The 22,541-nt window shown below is 47.2% G+C and overlaps 2 protein-coding genes across 3 annotated transcripts in view; both read left to right on the forward strand.

The window, feature by feature from the left end:
• NARS2 (asparaginyl-tRNA synthetase 2, mitochondrial) overlaps window positions 1–3,067 on the forward strand; it is a 41,661-nt gene extending 38,594 nt beyond the window's left edge. For both annotated transcript variants that reach the window (XM_081909954.1, XM_081909955.1), the window contains exons 14-15: window positions 924–950; window positions 2,607–3,067. In XM_081909954.1, the coding sequence (XP_081766080.1) occupies window positions 924–950; window positions 2,607–2,751 (172 nt within the window). In that variant the 3' untranslated portion in view covers window positions 2,752–3,067. The remainder of the gene's footprint in view (window positions 1–923; window positions 951–2,606) is intronic.
• Window positions 3,068–14,354: 11,287 nt separating this feature from the next.
• The window catches only part of GAB2 (GRB2 associated binding protein 2), a 142,144-nt gene continuing 133,957 nt past the window's right edge, over window positions 14,355–22,541 (forward strand). The window contains exon 1 of the mRNA XM_081909812.1: window positions 14,355–14,972. Within this exon, the coding sequence (XP_081765938.1) occupies window positions 14,889–14,972 (84 nt within the window). The 5' untranslated portion in view covers window positions 14,355–14,888. The remainder of the gene's footprint in view (window positions 14,973–22,541) is intronic.

The following is a 22,541-nucleotide window of genomic DNA, read 5'->3' on the forward strand; positions in this document are numbered from 1 at the left end:
AATACGCAGAAATGCAAAAAAAAATAAAAAATACTGTTGCAGCCCCTTTCTCACAAATGTGTTGGGGCTAGGGAGGGGGACAGAAATTTACTGCCGTGCATCACCTTGTTGTCTTAAATGCCTGCTTTTCTATTCATCTTATCGCCCACCTATGAAAATCTCCTGTGTCCACTATAAATTTTTATTTATATCCCGCCCTCACCAGCCGAAGCCGGGCTCAGAGCGGCCGGGCTCAGAGCGGTAAAATAATACAGCATTCGAAAATCAATTCATTATAAAATCAGTTTAAATCAAATTGATGGCAACCATTGGACTCGAGTTCTGTGAAGGAGGGGGTCAGACTGTGCCCGGACCAAAGGCCTGGTGGAACAGCTCTGTCTTGCAGGCCCTGTGGAAAGATGTCAAGTCCCACAGATGTCAAGTCCCTAGTCTCTTGTGACAGAGCGTTCCACCAGATTCGAGCCACAGCCGAAAAAGCCGTGGCTCTGGTTGAGGCCAGCCTAACCTCTCTGTGGCCTGGGACCTTCAAGATGTTTTTGTTTGAAGACTGTAAGGTCCTCCGTGGGACATACCAGGAGAGGCGGTCCCGTAGGTACAAGGGTCCTAGGCCGTATAGGGCTTTAAAGATTAAATCCAGCACCTTAAACCTGATCCTGTACTCCACCGGGAGCCAGTGCAGCTGTATAGCCCTGGGTGAATGTGATCCCGCGGCAAGGATCCCATGAGGAGTCTCACCACAGCATTCTTCACCCGCTGGAGTTTCTGGGTCAGTCTCAAGGGCAGCCCCACATAGAGTTACAATAATCCAGTCTGGAGGTCACCGTCGCGTGGATCACAGTGGGTAGATCAGGGCGAGGGAGGTAAGGAGCAATATAAGGCCTTTTGTAGGTTGCTTTCATGATGTTTTCCCCTTGGTTCCACAGGCTGGGGCTTGAAGACACCTACCAATGGTAAGGACGGCCAGGTGTTGTTTGTTGGTCTACGGCTGTGTTCAGAGCGTTGCCCAGGTGGATCTGATCCACCTCCTTTGGGTGGCACACCTGTCTGAGGTTTTTGAGCTGTGGTTCCTGAATTGCAGGGGGTGGGCTGGATGACCCTTGGGGTCCCTTCTTATACTGCAGTTCCATGATTCCAAACCTTTGCAGCCACCAACTGCTGCTAAAAAGGTAAAGGTACCCCTGACCATTAGGTCCAACTCTGGGGTTGCGCGCTCATCTCGCTCTATAGGCCGAGGGAGCCGGCGTTTGTCTGCAGACAGCTTCCAGATCATGTGGCCAGCATGACTAAGCCGCTTCTGGCGAACCAGAGCAGTGCATGGAAATGCCGTTTACCTTCCCGCTGGAGTGGTACCTATTTATCTATTTGCACTTTGACGTGCTTTCAAACTGCAGGAACTGGGACTGAGCAATGGAAGCTCACCCCGTCACGGGGATTCGAACTGCCAACCTTCTGATCAGCAAGTCCTAGGCTCTGTGGTTTAGACCACAGCGCCACCCGCGCCCCCACCAACTGCTGGAGGGGAGAACAAATCCTTTTTCAGTCTCTTGTGGTGGAGCACAGATTTGCAATGGTCCATCATACCTGCTAAATGCATCAGTTGGGACAAAGGACCGTAGAACTGTAAAATTGGAAGGGACTCTGAGGGTCCTCTAGTCTAACCCCCTGAAATGTAGGAATCTCAACTAAAGCATCCATGGCAGATGGCCATCCAGCCTCTGCTTAAAAACCTCCAAGGAAGGAGAGTCCACAACCTCCTGATGGAGACGGTTCCACTGTTGAATGATGTTCTTCTGTGTTCCTCCCCTGGCACCTCCTGACCTGCCTGACAAAGCTGTCATTCTCCCTCAGCGGGTGGAGCTGTGGTCTAAACAGCTGAGCCTCTTGGGCTTGCTGATCAGAAGGTCGGTGGTTCAAATCCCCGCAACGGGTGAGCTCCCATTGCTCTGTCCCGGCTCCTGCCTACCTAGCAGTTCGAAAGCACGCTAGTGCAAGTAGATAAATAGGTACCACTCTGGCGGGAACGTAAACAGCGTTTCTATGCACTCTGCTTTCCGTCACGGTGTCCCGTTGCACCAGAAGCAGTTTAGTCCTGCTGGCCATATGACCTGGAAAGCTGTCCGTGGACAAACGCCGGCTCCCTTTGCCTGAAAGCGAGATGAGCGCCACAATTGCATGGTCACCGTTGAGTGGACTCCACCGTCCAGGGGTCCTATACCTTTACCATTCTACATCTTTCTTAAAGCAAGTAAGTTGGGCAGAAACAAACGTTTGGGACGATTTTAGAGGGGGAAAGTGGTTGCTTGTCTTTGTCAGTAACTGCATTTGACATCTTCAGACGGGGCTGAGAATCTCCCCTACTTAAAAGCCCAGACAGCTGCTGTCAGTTATTGTAGACAACCATGAGATCAATTTCTAACATCTCCAGGTATGACTGGGAGGCAACCCTGGAGAGCAGCTCCCGGTCAGGGCAAACAGTGCTGAACTAGACAGACCAATTCTTTGACTCTGAATAAGACAACTTCCTCAGTTCCTGGGACCTAAATAGAGATCTGTTGGATCAAACCAAGTATTGGTAAACATAACTGATCTGCCGCCTTGCATTCCAGGTACATAGACCTGCGTCGATTCGGATCAACCCCTCATGGTGGATTTGGAATGGGATTTGAGCGCTACCTCCGCTGCATTTTGGGCGTCGAGAACATCAAAGACGTCATCCCCTTCCCACGGTTTTCGCACTCGTGCGTTTTGTAGCCTTTCCCGAAGATGCCGCCATCGCTCGTTTTTACGGATCCATGCCCTGCTGCCCTGACGCCAAAACTGCAATGTTGTCTGGAAGAATATAGAGACAACGCTCCCCCCCCCCTTTTTAGCATTGAATAATACTATGGTAAACTTCGCACCGAAGACATTTGAAACTGAGGATAGTTTTGTATTATTGCATTGTTTTTAAATCCGCAGAGCACTTTGCATTGTAGCATTCACTGACTGTTTTCAGGGAGGAAAGAGAACAATTGTCTTGTCTTTGGCCATAACTAGAATGAACAATATTAAACTTTCACCAGGTGTCTGTTCATCTGCGAGAAGCGTTTGGGCGAACCGCGAAACTCTCAACGAGGAATAAGAAGCAACACACTGTGGAAGTTGCTAGAGAGATACCAGTCGTTCCTCAAACATGTTGCCTTCCAAAATTTGTTGAGCTCCAACTCCCATCTTCCCTGACGATTTGCTAGGGTCCCGTGTGCCTTGGGCGTACTACTCGTATTCACCAGGGACTGTGTCCAATTCTGTGCTGATATTTTACCAGTTCCCCTTCTGGCGCCTGTTGTTGTTTAGTCGTGTCTGACTCTTCGTGACCCCCTGGACCAGAGCACGCCAGGCACTCCTGTCTTCCACTGTCTCCCGCAGTTTGGTCAAACTCATGCTGGTAGCTTCGAGAACACTGTCCAACCATCTCGCCCTCTGTCGTCCCCTTCTCCTTGTGCCCTCCATCTTTCCCAACATCAGGTTCTTTTCCAGGGAGTCTTCTCTTCTCATGAGTATTGGAGTTTCAGCTTCAGGATCTGTCCTTCCAGTGAGCATTCAGGGCTGACTTCCTTCAGAATGGATCGGTTTGATCTTCCTGCATGGGACTCTCAAGAGTCTCCTCCAGCACCATAATTCAAAATTCTCATAATTCTGGCGCCTAGCAAAGAGCTTTTTATCTCAGCAGGCATTTCAAGAACGGTGTTCTTTCTCTTCTGGTTTTGCGGTTAGTTTTAGCTGAATTTATCTTTAATTCTTCTCTTTTTACGGTACAGGTGGATCTCTCCCCTTAATGCGGGGGCTCTGTTCCTGGCCACCCCGTGCGTCAGTGGGACGCTCACAAGTCTGTTGCTTCCCTGCCCCCTTTCAGTGCCCAAAACGGGACATGCGCCTGCGGTCATCTGTGTGCTGACCATGTGTAAGTGGGGAGTTTCCTGTATGCCACTTAGAGGCAACAGAGTTAAATGGCATTTAAATTGTTGAAGTGAATAACCAGGGGTCAGCAAACTTTTTCCGCAGAGGGCTGGTCCACTGTCCCTCAGACTTTGTGGGGGGCCGGACTATATTTTGGAGGAAAAAAATGGAACGAATTCCTTTGCCCCGCAAATAAGCCAGAGATGCATTTTTAAATAAAAGGGCACATTCTACTCATGTAAAAACACACTGATTCCCGGGCCGGATTTAGAAGGCGATTGGGCCGCATCCGGCCCCCGGGCCTTAGTTTGCCTACTCATAGAATAAGCAAACATGTGGAGGGTCCAGGTTGCGCAAGGGCTGAGCTGCACAGTCCCTATGCGCCGCTGCAAAATTTGCGATACGCTTTATTGGGTAAAAAGTGTTTGGCCAGAAGGAATTTCCTCCGAATCCAGCTCGGCGCCAGAGCACCACCGCAGAGAAGGCCCTGCTTCCGTTTAGCTGCTCGGCACCCGTCTGAAAGTCGCGGCGTTGCCTGCAAGAGCGTCTCTGACTTATCTCAAGAATTGTATGGGGGAATTTGTTAGGGAAACTGAACTTCTGCATAAGCTTAAAATGACTACCCTGATTGGATAAGACCCAGAAAGGGTTGAGCCAGCTGTTCTCCCAAAGCTCTGCTTCATTCTTAAAGGTAAAGGTAAGGCAAAATATGGGAGGCGGGTGGCGCAGTGGGTTAAACCACAGAGCCTAGGACTTGCCGATCAGAAGGCTGGCGACTCGAATCCCCGCGACGGGGTGAGTTCCCGTTGCTCGGTCCCAGCTCCTGCCAACCTAGCAGTTCGAAAGCGCGTCAAAGTGCAAGTAGATAAATAGGTACTGCTCTGGCGGGAAGGTAAACGGCGTTTCCATGCACTGCTCTGGTTCGCCAGAAGCGGCTTAGTCATGCTGACCACATGACCCGGAAGCTGTACGCTGGCTCCCTCGGCCAATAAAGCGAGATGAGCGCTGCAACCCCAGAGTCGGCCACGACTGGACCTAATGGTCAGGGGTCCCTTTACCTTTAAGGCAAAATATAGGCGGAGCTTGTATGTAATTTTCCCCATCTTTACAGCAGGTTAGTTTCTGCATCCTGTTTCTCTGTTTGGACATGCAGAGAGGCATTATCAGAGTTGCCAGTTGGACAAAAGCCTTTGTGGGGTGAAGAAGGGCCACTGAAGAGAGAGTGGTCTGGGGAAGAGGGCATGTGACCTGGAGGACCTCGCAAGGGCCTGATAAGAGAGACCTAGGGAGCCACGTCCGGCCCCTGGACCTGAGATTCCCACCCCTCTGAACTAACTGCACATCATATAATTTTGTATCTCAGGACTTTCCGACTAGAGTCATTGGAAGGGAACCCGAGATTCATCTAGTCCAACCTCCTGCAATGCAGGAATCTCAACTAGAGCACCTATGACAGATGGCCATCCAACCTCTCCTTAAAAACCTCTAATAATAATAATAATAATATAGTAATAATTTATTATTTATACCACGCTCATCTGGCTGGGTTTCCCCAGCCACTCTGGGCGGCTTCCAACAAAAGATTAAAAATACATTAAAACATCAGTCATTTAAAAACTTCCCTAAACAGGGCTGCCTTCAGATGTCTTCTAAAAGTCAGATAGTTGTTTATTTCCTTGACATCTGGTGGGAGGTGACACAGGGCAGGTGCCACCACCAAGAAGGCCCTCTGCCTGGTTCCCTTTAACCTCACTTCTCGCAGTGAGGAAACTGCCAGAAGGCCCTCAGAGCTGGACCTCAGGGCTTTGAAGGTCAGCACCAACACTTTGAATTGTGCTTGGAAACATACTGGGAGTCAGTGTAGGTCTTTCAGGACCAGTGTAGTAGTAGTAGTAATAAATTTTATTTATACCCCGCCCTCCCCAGCCAGAGTAGAGCTCAGGGTGGCTAACACCAGTAAAATTACAGTAAAAACAATAGGGGGGAAACAATTTAAAATACAGGTTAAAATGCAATTTAAAATGCAGCCTCATTTTAAAAGTAGCCCATAGATCAAAACCATAGGGGGGAGGGAAACATAAGGGTCAGACTGAATCCAAACTAAAGGCCAGGCGGAACAGCTCTGTCTTGCACGCCCTGCGGAAAGATGTCAAGTCCCGCAGGGCCCTGGTCTCTTGTGACAGAGCATTCCACCAAGTCGGGGCCAGTACTGAAAAGGCCTGGCCCTAGTTGAGACCAATCTAACCGCCTTGCAACTTGAGAACTCCAAAGTGTTGTCATTTGTGGACCTTAAGGTCCTCTGTGGAACATACCAGGAGAGGCGGTCCTGTAGGTACGTGGGTCCTAGGCCGTATAGGGCTTTAAAGGTCAAAACCAGCACCTTAAACCTGACCCTGTACTCCACTGGGAGCCAGTGCAGTTGGTAAAGTGGTCTCTGCGGCTGCTCCCAGTCACCAGTCTAGCTACCACACCCAAGGAAGGAGAGTCCACCAGCTCTTAACGCCAGAAAGTTCTTCCTGATGTTCATTCAGAATCTCCTTTCTTGAAACAAAAATCCCTGGTCTCAAGTCCTACCCTCCGGAGCAGCAGAAACCGAGCTTGCTGTATCTTCCATGTGACAGCCCTTTAGATACTGGAAGATCTTTTTTTTAATTGACTTAAAATTATACAAACAGCAAAACAAAGAAGCCTGAATTAACATTGTCGTCTATCTATAAGAAATAATAATAACTATTACAATAATGAAAATACTAAAAAAAATACATTTACTTCCCTTTGAACTTCTATTCTGGTTACAGTATATTACTATTCTATAAGAATCTATTATATCCTTTGCTGTTCCATATATTATTTTATTTCCCAAATTCTACCTAACCCTCCCCTCCTCCCCACTGCTTCCCTTGACCTGTGTGAGATCTTCCCATCATCATATTTTTTTCTAGTTTCTTTAAGAAAATAGAATAACATGAAAACTGTTAAATTATAATTACTTCTTTTGTCCTTACAGGCTTAACAATTGCCTATTAAGAGTTCTGCTTTAACACCATATTTCTTCATGTATCCCCCTATGCATTCCCATTCTGTATAGAAGGAAAAAAAGATACTGGCAGATCTTGACGTAATTTCTTTTTTAAGTAGTTGGCAGGTGGTTCTGGAATTCTAGAGTGATGTTTCTTTAACACCTCCCATTGAACTTCCCAGTGTCCTGGTTCAAAGAGCTTATCGGTGACATCTTGCCATGATAGACGGGTATGTTTTGTTTTGACTCGTAGACAATCCTGACACGATCAATTAAAGGATGACTCCTGGGCCTTAACTCTTCTCTACCGGTCGTTGAAATGCTGTGGAAATTTGGGGCGGTTGCTTAAGAGGCCTCCCTCAATTTCCCCATTTGCATGATGGGGTTAATGACGCCTTGATGTAAGGGAGCATTCTTGGAACTTTTAATTAAGTTGTTTTATTTTTTGGCAGGCAAGGCCTGCCCTTTCGCAGTGCAGCAAGGAGAAAGGAAAGTTCCACGCTTGGAAAACCTGCAGTCTTGGCTTGCCCTCTTAGAACGCTTGTGCAATATTTCAATCCATTCTTTCCCGATGAGGAACAAATGCCAATTGTAAGTTCGCTGTCATTGGCAAAGCATGCCAATATTCTGACTGGGCGGGTGGAAAGAGCTTCTGGGAGGGGAGTAATTCTCCAATTTAGCCAAAGGTCCTTTGCATAGGTACAATATTTCTTTCCCTCCTTCCTCCAAACGCAGAGCAGCATACAGGTTTCCTTGTTTATCTTCACAACAACCCTTTTCAAGCATCCCTATTTTCCAAGGACAGTGCCAGATTGACAGAAGCCGTCCCGGTTTCTGATTTGATCCCAGAATGTCCTGCTTTTCCTTGTTGTTGTTATTAAGTCATTTAGTCGTGTCCGATTCTTCGTGACCCCCTGGACCAGAGCACGCCAGGCACTCCTGTCTTCCACTGCCTCCCGCAGTTTGGTCAGACTCATGTTTGTAGCTTCAAGAACACTGTCCAACCATCTTGTCCTCTGTCATCCCCTTCTCCTTGTGCCCTCCATCTTCCCCAACATCAGGGTCTTTTCCAGGGAGTCTTCTCTTCTCATGAGGTGGCCAAAGTATTGGAGCCTCAGCTTCAGGATCTGTCCTTCCAGTGAGCACTCAGGGCTGATTTCCTTAGGACATCTCTATTTTCATCTGAGAAATATTGGAAAATAAGTAACTATACAACCTTTAGAAGACACCCCAAGGCAGCCCTGTACAGGGAAGTTTTAAATGTTTGTTGTTTTATTATGTTTTTATATATGTTGGAAGCCTCCCAGTGTGGCTGGAGCAACCCACTCAGGTGGGCAGGTGGGTATATATAATAAAGTTATTCTTATTATGGAATAGGACGTCCCTGTTTTCACTGGTGAAATGTTGGGAGGGTACGCTTTGATGCTGTATTGTTTTTAACACTCGATTGGGAGCCGCCCAGAGTGGCTGGGGAAACTCAGCCAGATGGGTGGGGTAGAAATAAATTATTATTATTATTATTATTATTATTATTATTATTATTAATTTAGGTTAGGTTGAAAGAGAGAGGGTGGGCACAGTGAGATTCATATCTGAGTGGGTCTCCCCAGTTCTAGACTGTGACTCTAGTCATTGCACCTGTCACAGGCCCAACTCTGGCAAAGGTCCTATTCTGATGATGCTGCATATTCAACCATGGTATTCAACCACGCTTTGCTCAGAGCAGACATATTAAAATGAATGGGCCTAACTTGAGTTCTGCTCATCAATTTCAAGGTTTGGTAAAACTTCATTGAATACCACGCATATCTTTAAAAAAAACAACAATACTAGGAACAAGGCAGATAATACAGTGGTAGGCTATTTATTTCTTCTGTGTGTGAGCCTCCCTTGTCTGTCATAGGAAAGAGGGCTCCAGATTGTTGTATCACAGGGCAGGAGTTGGGGGGCAGGTGATGGGGCAGATAGGAAGACAGAGGGGAAGGAAAACACAATTTCGTTTGCAATTTTGAAGGTTTGGTTGGCACTGCTAGTCAACACCAAAGCCATATGCATGTTCTGTGTTTTCAGGATGGGAACAAATTGAACTTCTTCACAAAGGTAACACAAATAATAATAATAATAATAATTTATTTATTCCGCCTCCCATCTGGCTGGGCTTCCCCAGCCACTCTGGGTGGCTTCCAACAAAAAATTAAAATACAGTAATGCATCAGACATTAAAAGCGTCCCTAAACATTCCCTAAAATTCTCAACTGAAAAAAATAAGACACCTCAGTTTTGCCACCAGCATAAATTGAGCAGGTAGAAGCAATCCCATTTATTCTGCCTTTTGCATGTGTGTACATAGTTTTGTCCTGTTTCTGAGAGTAAGGGGCGGGGAGATATGCAGACCTTATCCAGCCACCCTGAAAAATGTCAATCATACATTGGCATCAATGAGGGCTAGAAACTTGCTCTTTTTAATGCATGCATACTTGCCCGCTGTTGGGAAGCTGAACCACCTTGAGGGATGGTGGTAGTTGTTTTGCTTCAGCATACAGTGGAATCTCGGTTTCCGAGCATCTCAGAAGCCAAACGTTTCGGAACCTGAACACTGAAAACCCGGAAGTCATTGCTTCGGTTTTTGAATGCGCCTCAGAAGTCCAACGGCTACTGCTTCGTGTTTTTCGATTTTCACCGTTGGATTTGCTGACAGCGCTTTGCACCTCGGTTGTCGAACGTTTCGAAAGTCGAACGGTCATCTGGAACAGATTACATTTGACAGCCGAGGTTCCTCTGTATTTATAATGAAACGCGCACAGCTCTACTTAAATATCAGTACAGTGGTACCTCGGGTTAAGTACTTAATTCGTTCTGGAGGTCCGTTCTTAACCTGAAACTGTTCTTAACCTGAAGCACCACTTTAGCTAGTGGGGCTTCCCGCTGACGTTGCGCCGCCGGAGCACGATTTCTGTTCTCATCCTGAGGTAAAGTTCTTAACCTGAAGCACTATTTCTGGGTTAGCGGAGTCTGTAACCTGAAGCGTATGTAACCTGAAGCGTATGTAACCCGAGGTACCACTGTATCTTTATATAGAGGGTAAATGTTATTTGTGCAGTGGCAGCCCGGGTCCAATAGGTGGCACAAGTCATCATTATTGTTTTTCAAAATTGCAAAATCAGTATCTTTGCTGTATTTGAAAGGTGATTCTGCGCTTTCTGTGCTGCTTTAAGCAGCTCGGATGGATATAAGCTGCTGCTGGTATGTTCTTTGGTAGCTGGGCCAGCTCAGTTGGTAGAGCGTGAGACGCTTAACCCCAGGGTCATGAGTTTGAGTTGCGCATCGGGCGAAATCTGTACAGAGTCTGTGCAAAATGAGGCTCCCACACCCAGACGCTTGACAGACAGAGGGTTTGGAATGGTCCGGGGTGCGGCACCTAACCTGATCGCAGCTCCCCTTTTCACACGAAGAAGATCTGGGAATTGTATTTCTTGAAAAATACCGGTTTGAGCAATGTGTGCGGTCAACCAACCCTCAAGAAATGACTTGGCAGGAATGGAGAAGTGGGTGACTTTTGGGAAGGTGTCGCGACTTCCTCTGTAGATACCTGGACGAGTTTTTTTGCAGCTGGGTGTGTGGGTTAGCGAGGTGTTCTTGCATTTGTGTAGCAGTCTGGCGGTCATTGGAAGGGGGCAGTCAAAGATCTCTTACTATTTCTGCAGCAGGGTCCTTGCCTCCAGTGTCCTGGAGCCGGCCGCTCAGCATAAAAAGAGGAGGGTTGGTTTTTTAAGGTGTGCTCCAAAGCGAAAAATTTAGGAGTTCTGAAAACACAGTTAAGTTCTGTTATGCACAATGAAACTTCAGGGGGAAACTGCTTTAAGTCACTCCGAAAGAGGGTATCGGAGTGCTCCGAAGCATTTGCCCGTGTATGCGCACAGAAAATGGATCTAGCAGAACAGTTTCAGGTTAAGAACAGACCTCCAGAACGAATTAAGTACTTAACCCGAGGTACCACAGTAACAAACTTAGTTGGTCTCTAAGGTGCTACTGGAAGGAATTTTTTTATCTGCATTTTGATAGCTTTAATGTACCTACTTTGTGCGTGTTTTTTAAGTCTCCAGGTTTTACCGGCATTTTCTTATGAATGTTTTATATCAGGTAAAGCTGCTATTATTGCCAATAAAGGATGAATGAATGAGAAAGGTGAAAGCTGCTCGTGAGGTTCTTTTTGCATTAAGGGGCATTAAGCACTTGTTAAATTTAAAGATAAATGGACGAACGCCTGTTCTGTATCCGTATTTCCTGCAACAAGATGACATGGCAATCCATAAAAGGGTTCCAAATCTCTTCCTCACCCTCTTCTGTGTACTTTCTTCAGGGCCTAAATCAGCCTTCGCCTTACCTGGTGAGCTATTTCGGACTACAAATCCCATCAGCACCAAGCAGCGCACGCTGATGGGAGTTGTAGTCCAAAACGGCTGGATGGCACCAAGTTGACGAACACTGGTCTAAACTGATTCGTGCAACGCAGGGGGTTGGACTAGATGACCCTTGGGGTCCCTTCCAATTCTACGATTCTGTGATGAACCATGCCTCTGGCCCCTTTTAGGGCAGTGGTTGTTGAGTGAAGGAGTAGGAGAGGAGGGTTTCTCTTTAATTTGGGGGTGGGTGGAGTCGAATGCGATGTTTGCCCAGCACGGCAGCCTGGAACTTCTAATAATAACACAAATTAATCCTATAGCGGGTATATTGTGTCTGGGTTTTCTGGAGCAAGAAATGCGTTTATCTAAAAAAAAAAAACCCAGGGGGCAGCTGCTGCCATAAGGGCATCAGAGGAGAATTGCTGGATCTGACTAAAGGCCTCTAATCCTGCACCGTTTTTATCACACGGCCCAGGCAGATGCCTCTGGAAAGCCAGCAAGGAAGACACAAATGCATTAGCCTTCCTTGGCTGTTCTTGCCCAAACAATTGGTAATCAGAGGCACACAGCCTGCGATCCAGGTGATAGTATGTTCTATAGTAGCCCTTGATAGCCTAGACCTCGGTGAAAATGCTTCTAACCCGCTTTTGAAGTCCATCAGGTGGCAGTGAGTTCCACAGTTTCAAATTGCAGCCTTTCAGAAGGAAGAAGCAAACATTTCTGGGGTGCCTCCAAGGTGTTATTGGCCATCAGTGTGATATGGAAAGGCGGGGTTAAGATTGCATAAGAAATATATTCCCCACTTACTGCCTGAAACCCATGGGTATAGGGCAGTATAATTATAATTATTATATTATATATTACGTTATATACTATTATATATTATTATTTAACCGCCTGCTTGAATCTGTGTTTCGGCAGCAATTATTATTCTCTTTTTTAAAAAATAATTTTTATTCATTTTCCAAACAAATTTTATACAATCAACAAATTATTTTACACTCATTCTTCAATTTTTGACTTCCCTCAGTTTCTCTGTCAATCTTTCGTAAAATTTCTATTTATTGACGCATTTCTAAACATGATATTGCCTTTCCCAACTCCTTTTCCTCTTACTCTCTTTTTTGCGATATTTCTTACGATCTCACAGAGTCTCTTCAAAACCAACAAGCGTTGTCTGTACATCACATATATTTTTCAGATATTCTGTAAATTTCCCCCAGTCCTCAATAAACTTTTGGTCTTTCTTATATCAAATCTTCCCAGTCAATTTGTCCAATTCTGCATATTATTATTTAACCGCCTGCTTGAATCTGTGTTTCGGCAGCAATTATTCTTCTCAAAAATTTTTAAATGATTTTTTTTTAACTATAAAAACTTTTTTAAAAAAATTCTAAACCGCCTTTCCCTCAATGTGTCATTACTGCTGTGGCTTTTTTGTTTGTTTGTTTTTACAGATGGAATAGTTTTTACTGTTGATATTCTTACTGCAAAATCACTTTGCAATATTTTATGGGAAGCAAATAATAAACGGGAGAATGGATAAATAAAAGTATATTGTTGTTGTTGTTGTTACTATTGCTATTATTATTTTGCTAGGCAATGGTAACAATGTCTTTTAAATTGTAATAATAATAAAGAATAGTGTTTTCTTCAGCAATAATATTTGTAAGGATGCAGGAGAGGGCCTTCTCGGTGGCCGCTCCCAGATAACTTTGGAACTCCCTGCCTAGAGAAGTTAAACCAGCTCCCTCCCTGTTGTCCTTCTAGCAGCAGGTGAAGATGACCTTCTAGCAGGCTCTAATGAAAGTTTTTTTTAAGCAGAGGTTGGGTGGTTTAGTTGAAATTCCTCCATTGCTTGGGGTTGGGCTGGATGACCCTTGGGGTCCCTTCCAACTTTACAATTCTAGGATTTTATGAAAGGGCCGGCGCTGTGCTGTATTGTAATTATCTGTATGTTTGCGTGTTTACAGGTATATAACATATATTACACACACATATATAATACAGTGGACGCTCGGGTTGCGAACGTGATCCGTGCGGGAGGCACGTTCGCAACCCGCAGCTTTTGCGACCCACACATCTGCACATGCGCAAGTTGCGATCCAATGCTTCAGCGCATGCGCAAAGCGTGATTTAGCGCCTCGGCGCATGCACAAAGGCCAAAACCTGGAAGCAACTTCCGGGTTTGGCACAGTGTGCAAGCCAAAAATCCGTAACCCTAAAGACTATCTACAGAAACACTGTAAAATTAAGGAATGCTAAAAGGATGTTGGAATGATGTAATGTGGCTTTTGCAGTAATGTTATATAGGGTTAAGGAAGAATGGATTGTTAACAGGTCAGAATGTAAAGTTACAATATATTAAGATAAATTAGTAAGATAAAAACAAGGATGGAAAGGATTTGCTGAAATAATCAATTGAACTAGAATACAAAAAAGGGAGGTGTGAGGAGGTCAAGGAAACAAGTAAATGAAAGACAAGACATGGAAAGATGGATTTCTTTTTAATTGTTTTTACTTTTTCTGTATTTTGTATTTTATGTTTTTCTTTTTCTTTATTTTTGTATTTTTTTTGAAACTTTAATAAATATTATTTTAAAAAAGAAAAGTCCGTAACCCAAGGTATGACTGTACACATATAACCTTATTAATTGCTTCCCAACCCACTTTTTATCTTATTTTTATCTGCAAGCTGCTTCCAGTCCCTGCCCGGGGAATCCGGCAGGGTCTAAATAAATATATCACAGTCTTTCTCCATGCCGTAATGATGCCCTTCCCAGCATCACTGATCAAATGTTTATTATTATTATTTTATTTATTATTATTATTATTATTATTATTATTATGATCATCCTTAATGCCGCTGTGGCTCTTTTCCCACGCGTCACCGATCACCGCGGCAACAACCAGGCGACTCCGCTCGGCCTTTTTTGGCAAGGCGCTCTGTTTCCAAACAAGTGCGTTTTTGGCCAGCCTGCCAGGTAGGCGGGGTGCGCTTGGAGAGGGTGGGGAGAGCGAGCTCCAGAGGCGGCGAGGAGTTTCCTGCTTGCCGAGCCGCCCAAGGGGTCGGTCGGGGAGCGCGCACGAGAGAGGAAAAAAAGGCAGAGCAAGGGCGCTCGCTCGCAGCAGCATCTCTCGCTCCCTGCTCTCCCCTCTCCGGGAAGGGAAGCAGGAAGGGGGACTCTTCCCTCCCCAGGAAAGGCGAAGGAGGAGGACAACAGCCTGCCGGCAGAGACAGAAGCGCCACTGTGGTCCGGGGATGGAGAAGGCGGCGGCCCGGGGAGCAGCCGCCGGGGACGGATGGCTCTTTTGCGCTGCGGGCGGAGGCGCACAGCGCGCAAAGGGCGATTTGGAGATGGCGAGGGCCGGCGCCGCTGAATGGCCATTGTGAGCCGGAGCAGGCGGGCGAAGGCGCAGCCCAGAGAGGGCCAAAAGGAGGCAGGGAGGAGGAGGCGACCCGGCCGCGGGCCACTCGGCGCTGAGCTCCCGGAGCAGGCGGCCAGCGCCCCTGTGCGCCCCCGCGCAACATGAGCGGAGCCGGAGGCGGCGGAGAGGTGGTCTGCTCGGGCTGGCTGCGCAAATCGCCGCCGGAGAAGAAGTTGAGGAGATACGTAAGTCCGGAGGAGGAGGAGGAAGCGGGGCGGTTGGAAACAAACGGACAAGGAGAGAGTGTGTGTGTGTGTGTGTGTGTGTGTGTGTTTGTGTGTGAGAGAGAAACCGGGAGAGGCCGATCTGGGGCTGTGCCCAAGCGGGAGTCCAGGATTGTGTTTGTGTGTCTATAATTGCAACATCCAGAATTGTTTGGATGGGCGTGCGCAATTGCAAAGTCCTGGATTGTTTGTGTGTGTGGTTCGCAAAAGTCCAGGATTGTGGATGTGTAGCTACAAAGCCCTAGCAATGTGTGACTGCTAGGTCTTGGGATTGTGTGTCCAGAATTGCAACGTCCAGGATTTTGTGTGTTTGTGTAGCTACAAAGTCCTAGTTTGTTTTGGGAAGGGGGGGAAATGCAAAGTATTGGATTGTGTGTCCAGAATTGTGTGTGTCGATTGCAAAGCTCAGGGTTGTGTGTCATCGCAACGTCCAGGATTGTGTAGGTGTTATTGCAAAGTCCAGGATTGTGTGTGTGTGTGTGCAGTTGCAAAATCTCGGTGCAAGCATGGATCCCACCCCCAGCCTCGCCGCCGCCCCAATAGCTTGTCCTTAGTTGAAGGTTAGCTAGCGGTGAAAATGATCGAGGCGGGGGGCGAGCCGCGCCGCTGCTGTTTGTGCAGACGGGATCGATCGTGTCCCGTGCAAGCTGTCATGAGCCCCGGTCCCAAACAGGAGAAAGGACGAGAGAGAGAGAGAGACTGGTTTGGGATCAGTTCGGAAAGCCAGCCTGCCTCCCTTCCTCCCGGTTCCTTCTCGCAGATCACACCCGTTTCTCCGTGCAGAGAAGCAGGTGCGGGGAGCAAATCAACCCAACATTGTTTCCTAAAAGTCGGGGCTGCGCGCCTTCCTGGGATCGCACCCCAGTGGATCGCGGGGTGGGGTGATCTGGTGTAGGGGTGTGTTTCTAGGTAGGATGTTTGTATATCATCACAATGATTTTCGGCGGTTTCTCCCCCCCCCCCCCAATTGATCTGGTCCCTTTCTGCTTTTGAGGTCATTTCCAGAGGTGCGAATTCGGATCAGGGTTGGACCCGGGTGCGTAAGAACAGCAATTAAACGCACACAACGCTTGCCTGGCTAGACTTTTAAAATAAATTTCGAGAGGGACTTCTAAAAACGACAGACGACGGGGGGGGGGGAGAGGCGGGCAAAGGCGAGCGCGTGTGGAAGCATCCGTTCCCACGCCGCTCCGGAGTGACTCCGGATCTCAGGGCGGAGCTGCGGATCCAAGCGGCGCTGGCTGGGCGTCGTCGCCCAGGTTGGCCTGGGCAGCAGCAGCCGCCACCTGGGCGGAGAGCGGCTCGGCCTGTTCCCGGCTGCGCTGCTCCGGCTGCTACAGGTGCGGACTGGGAGGGGCGGAGGCGGCGGCGGCGGCTTGTTTTCGCTGTTGGGGCTGGAGCGCTCCGGGAGCGTCTGGCTGCTGCGGGAGCGCCTCCGCCTCGGCCCGCCTCTGCGCGCCCCCTGGCGGCCTCGGCTGGGAACGCGCGCGGCCGGGTTGGCGCTGGATGAACCCGGTTCCACCGGCCCGCCCCGTCTGGCACTGCCGATTTAAAGCGGCATGGCGATGCTTTTAAGTCAGGCATCCCCAAACCTGGCCCTCCAGTTGTTTTGGGACTACAGTTCCCATCATCCCTGACCACTGGTCCTGTTAGCTAGGGATGATGGGAGTTGTAGTCCCGAAACAGCTGGAGGGCCAAGTTTGGGGGTGCCTGTTTTAAGCATCTGCGGTTCTCCCACCTCATAGGGAGAATGGGATCCCCATTAAAAAAAAAATCCAACTTTTTTTAATTGGTTTCCACAATATTATAAACAAGCAAACACATAAGACAAACAATCATAAATCATAGCCTTATTGGAAATTACACTTATTAACTTTGTTAAGCGACTTCCTCGCTTCCCCTTGGTTGAATTTCATTGCATATCCTTTTAACCGTTTTCCAAATCAGAATTCTTACAAAATTTAACTTAGACATTAGCATCCTTAAATCTTCACGTTATGAAATTAAACATATTAATTCATCACTTAACATAAATAAAATCCTGAGCCAAATAAGTATCTGCAAGCTGTTTTCAGTTAATTTAACTTGACATATTTAACTAAATAATCATTAAATTGAATCCACTCTTCCTGATACTCCTCCTCCTTCTGGTCGCGGACTCCCCATTTTTTATTTTTTAGAAAAGCATTCAAAGTGCACAAATTAACCGAGATTTGATTCAATTTGTGGAATTTATATACCTGCAGGTCTTCCTGCCCCCTGTAATGTTTCCAAAAAAAACCTCAACTTGAGGGTCATCTACCCAACTGCTTGCAATCCAGGAATTTTTTTTGCCCAGCGTGAAGCTCGAACCCACGACCCTGGCTTTAAGAGGCTGCTGAGCTATATAGCCCTTTGGGAGGGCCCACCCCTGTGGGAGAGAGAACAAAAAACACATGCACAAAAAACAAACTTTGTGTTTGTTTGTCCCCGCCTTTGACATAGAAAAAAAACCTTGCCATTTCTGTCTCTCGACAGCTGTCTGTCAAGCAAAAATCCAGCTTGCTGCTCTAGAGGTGGTCACTGACCGGCTTTTGTGGGATTTTGGGCAATGGTGATTTCTGGAGTCATTTCCACCCCCATCCCTCCAAAATGGAGGCCTCTGTGTTTGTGTATGCACACAAATTAAACAGCGGACATATTGTAGTATAGCCGTGTTGTTAAGCCATGCGCTCCAGTATGTGTGAGGAGCCGTTAGATATTTGTCATTGCTTGTTTTCGAAGAATTCATCGTTGAGTCTTAGTGTTTCTGAGGGCATTTTCTGTGTTGCTAAACAATGCTAAAGCACCTCCCGACTTGGCCCCTTGCTCCATTTATCATGAGAACAGGGCCTGAGAACCCCAGTTACTTCTCCCTCTCTCTCCCCATCCCTGCACGGGATCTGGAACTGGCTTCAAGGTGAGGGATTATGACTCAGCCCGTCTGCAAAGTCTGCAACTCTTGGCTGCCACAGCTCCTCCGCTGACGGCGAAATTGCACCAGTTTCGGGTGATGGATGCAATTGCTGAGTCTCTGATGCTGTTAGTCGAGATGCATAGCTGTGCTGCTAGATTCTGGGGTTTGTTAGAAAATGGATCTGAAACTGCCAGAATTGTCATGCCTTGACACAAGTTTGCAGGCTGACGATGCCTGTATGGTGAGCAAAACAAAATAAAAAAAATTCCTTCCAGTAGCACCTTAGAGACCAACTAAGTTTGTTATTGGTATGAGCTTTCGTGTGCATGCACACTTCTTCAGATACCTTCAGATCGTGCATGCACACAAAAGCTCATACCAATAACAAACTTAGTTGGTCTCTAAGGTGCTACTGGAAAGAATTTATTTTATTTTTTCCTGACTACGGCAGACCAACACGGCTACCTACCTTTAACTACCTACCTGTAACTAGATGTATGGTGAGCAGTTTTGGTTTCCACTGTAGGAATGTTCAGGGAGGCAGGAGAGGATATATTGTTTATTAATAACCTTCCTAACATGCGCTAGCAAGTTCCTTTCCTTAGCAGAGTTTTACATTCCCCTTTAAAATGCACAGTGAATAACTGGCTGCAGGCTTGTACTGTAAGCCTCTCACTATGATACAATTCAGTCTGTTTTAGACTGAATTGTACGTTCCTGGTAAGTTCCCTTAAATCCCTCTTAAAAGAAGAAAGACACCACAATCTTATTCAAAGACAACAAAAGAAGTTTACTTACATCTGAAGGCAGACTTAGTTACAAAGTATATTCATGTGGATCTATCCCATATGGCAGTGATGGCCAAACTTGGCCCTCCAGCCGTTTTTGGGCTACAACTCCCATCATCTCTGGCTAACAGGACCAGTGGTCAGGGATGATGGGAATTGTAGTCCCACAACAGCTGGAGGGCCAAGTTTGGCCATCACTGCCATATGGGGATAATCCCAGTGTCCTCTGTTGGCTAGAAGCCAACAGAGCATCTCAAGCTAAAAAAGCTGCTCCAACAACGGAGGAAGTCAAAAAGAGAGGGTGTGCAGTGTGCCTTGTACTTTTGTTACCTGGACAGGTAAGGTCAGTCCCCCTCTAGTCACATGCAAAGGAAGTATGTCCCAGCCAGAAGGAAACAGGAAGCTTTCGACTGGCTGCACCAAACATTCCCCCGCATGTCCACTCTAGGAAAATAAGGAATGTTGTACTTGACTGCTCCTTATGTATCACATCCCACAGCCACACCTCAAAAAGGGGATTACAGAGTGGGGAAAGAGGGGCGCACAGGGGTGATGGAATTCATATCACCACCAGCTAAACATTGTGGTGTATCATGATGTCTGAAATAAGGATGGAAGAGGTGAACATCTCAATATCTGGTGTTCAACATTGCGATATCTTATTTTTTGGCCATCACTCGTAGCCATGTAAGATTGTTTTCCGTAAACACGGTTTTAACATTTAGTCCGTAAGTGACTATGGAGGTCAATTCTTAATCCACACGTCCTTCCACGGTGGGGACATTGGTTCCCGGGCGGGAGTTGATCACGGTGAGGGTTTGCCAAGCGTGCCTTCCTCCTAGCACGTTTCTCCCTTTCGTCCTGCGTTTGAGTGTCTTCAAAGCCCATGACACCTTCGGTAAAGGCTGTTCTCCAATTGGAGCGCCCGCAGGCCAGTGTTTCCCAGTTGTCGGTGTTTATACTACAACATTGCGATATATCCGCCAGCTAAACATTGTGATATATTAGGATATCTGAAATAAGGATGGAGCTCCGTAGAGGCATTGGCCGGCTTCACAATTTGACCCGCATCGTGATTTTGGCTGGCAATTTGCTTCCTTCTGTAGGAGGTTGCGGTGAGCTGAGTCGGCGCAGTTAACAAGGGCTGCAGGAAGCATCAGTTGGCTTCAGGGTTTTTCCCAAATTTTGGTTTTGGCATAGGGCACACATGTCATGATTTGCGACATCTTGGCAGGTCAGAAAATGATGAAACCGATACCCCGATATGGACTTTGAACCGGTTTTGGACGATACAGCGAAATATCTCCCAGCTCTAACATTCACATATTTACAAACTTCAGGATAAAACATGTGAGATGGGTACGTTGCAGCCCCCAGATGGGCTGGAAGGTGAGCGAGGGCCTTAGCTGGGTTTTATTCTTCGTTAAAGCCTCTTCCAAGAATTAGATGCTTTAGTGAAATGAGCGAGGCTCACCTTGGCTAGCCGGTGGTGGAAGTCAACGCCCTGGTCTGGTGGCCTGGGAGTGAGGAGGACTAAGTGGCTTCTCGCACCTGTGTAGCCAAGCAGATTAATGGCCATTCCTTTCCCTTGCGGCTCCTGTGATTTTTACAGCAAGGTGTTTTCGCCCACTCCTCCCCGTATCCTTTGATCTCTTCCTTTGCCACTTTCGCTTTCTTTCTCTTTATTATGAGACCTTTGCACCTCTGACGAGCTAGGCAGCCTGCAGCCGTGGATCAACTTCTTCCATTTTCTTCGGGGAAGGAGGGGTCAAGATGGCGTGTTTTTGTCATTAGCATTAATTATTTAATGCCTGCCAAACTCTTTGAAGAGGCGAAGGGCTTTCAAAGTGCTATTGTTACAGCCCAGGAAGAGATCAAACAGGGGCTTGGAAGCCATAAAGGCAGAACTGACCGGACGTGATTTTTTTAAAATAAAAATTCACGGCAGCTGGGGCCTTGCAAACGTCAAAATAAACAGACAGGCCTTGGAAATCGTTCTCGGAAGATTGTGGGGAACTTTTGCAGGTGCGGAGATTGTGGCCGTACCCCAGAAAGAGTGGAGGAAAGCAAAACAGGAGAAGAGATTGAGGTCACCAGATGCTTTAGCTGAGATTACTGCATTGCTGGGGGTTGGACTAGATGACCCTGGAACCCCTTCCAACCCTACAGTTCTGTGATTAGCAGAGAGTTAGGCCAGACCAAGGTATTTTGCTGCTCGAGGCAGAACAACAACTGGCCCAGCACCACCACCAAATCCTACACTTGGAAACACCCCATCTGTACGTTTGAAACTCTGTGATACCACTTTAACAGTCATGGTTTCCCCTGGAGAATCTTGGGAATTGTAGTTTCTTACCGGTGCTGAGAGTTGTTAGGAACCCCTTGCAGAGTTGCAGTTCCCAGAGGCGCCTTTGAAGATGGATTGCCTGTCCGGCCATTCTGGGAGAGGAATAGAGGTCTCCTAACAGCTCCCATTTCACAAAACCCTTGATCGGCTGTCTGAGGCAGCCAGCTCACTCTGCCCATTGATAGGGCCGGCCCCTAGCATACACACGTGCTTCAGATCCAGCCCTTCCAAAGCCCACTGATTCTTGGAACAAAAGTATTGGAGGCATACATATAAAGCCTACTGGATTAGGCCCATGGCTCACTTAGGCATGTGATGCCGTGGGAAACTCAAGTTGAAGCTGAGCACAAGGGCAATTCTCCCCTCTAATTTGCCTAATCTTTCAAATCCATCTAAATTGGTGGCCTTCATTACTTCCTGGGGAAACAAGTGCCATAGTTTAACTAACGCAGTATGTAAAGAAAGACTTTCTTTTACCTACCCTGACTCTTCCAGCATTCAGCTTCAATGCATGTCTCTCTAGAGAGGGGACAAACACTTTTCTCCATTCACTTTCCTCGTACTGTACAGTTTTTTTATAAACTTCAACCGTGTCTCCTTCTAGGGTGTTCATCATGGCACTGTGGTCTAAACCAAAAGGGCTCTTGGGCTTGCCCATCAGAAGGTCGGTGGTTCGAATCCCCGTGACAGGCTAAGCTCCCGTTGCTCTGTCCCAGCTCCTGCCAACCTAGCAGTTCAAAAGCACACCAGTGCAAGTAGATAAATAGGTACCTCTGCAGCGGGAAGGTAAACAGCATTTCCGTGCGTTCTGGTTTCCATCACGGTATCCTGTTGCACCAGAAGCGGTTTAGTCCTGCTGGCCACATGACCTGGAAAGCTGTCTGTGGACAAACGCCGGCTCCCTCGGACTGAAAGTGAGATGAGCGCCACAACCCCATAGTCGCCTTTGACTGGACTTAACCGTCCAGGGGTCCTTTACGTTTACCCACATTCCTGCTTTTCCATGCGTCTGTTTTCTGCTTGAGCCACACTTTCTGGGCACAGTTCTGCGTGTTTTTCCTTCTGGCCACTCCTTTCCCTGAGGAAAAGCTGCTCTTTAGCTCTCAGTTGGAACACGCAACAATCTGCAGTAAACCCAGTTGCCCCCGGTTGAGCGCTAAAGAGTGGTTTTCTCTGGGGCTTGTGGATAAGCTTTCTCTCTGAACCGAAAAGTCCCAAACTTTGCAACTTTTCCTCCCAGGGGATTTGAACCATCCTGTTTATCATTCTGGTCCCTGAGCAAAGAGCCCCAGACGGTGGCATTTGCCCCAAACCTGGTGCGACCCAGCTTTCCCCCAATCTAATGTATTATAGACTGGGCAATTCCCATCAGCTCCAGTAAACATCGCCAAGCTGGTTGTGGCTGATGGGATTTGTAGTCCAAAAGTGGAGGTTAGTAGGCTGGGATGGGGCTTCCATAA

This window comes from Podarcis melisellensis (assembly GCF_964234715.1).
Source record: "Podarcis melisellensis genome assembly, chromosome: 4".
Lineage (NCBI taxonomy): Eukaryota > Metazoa > Chordata > Lepidosauria > Squamata > Lacertidae > Podarcis > Podarcis melisellensis.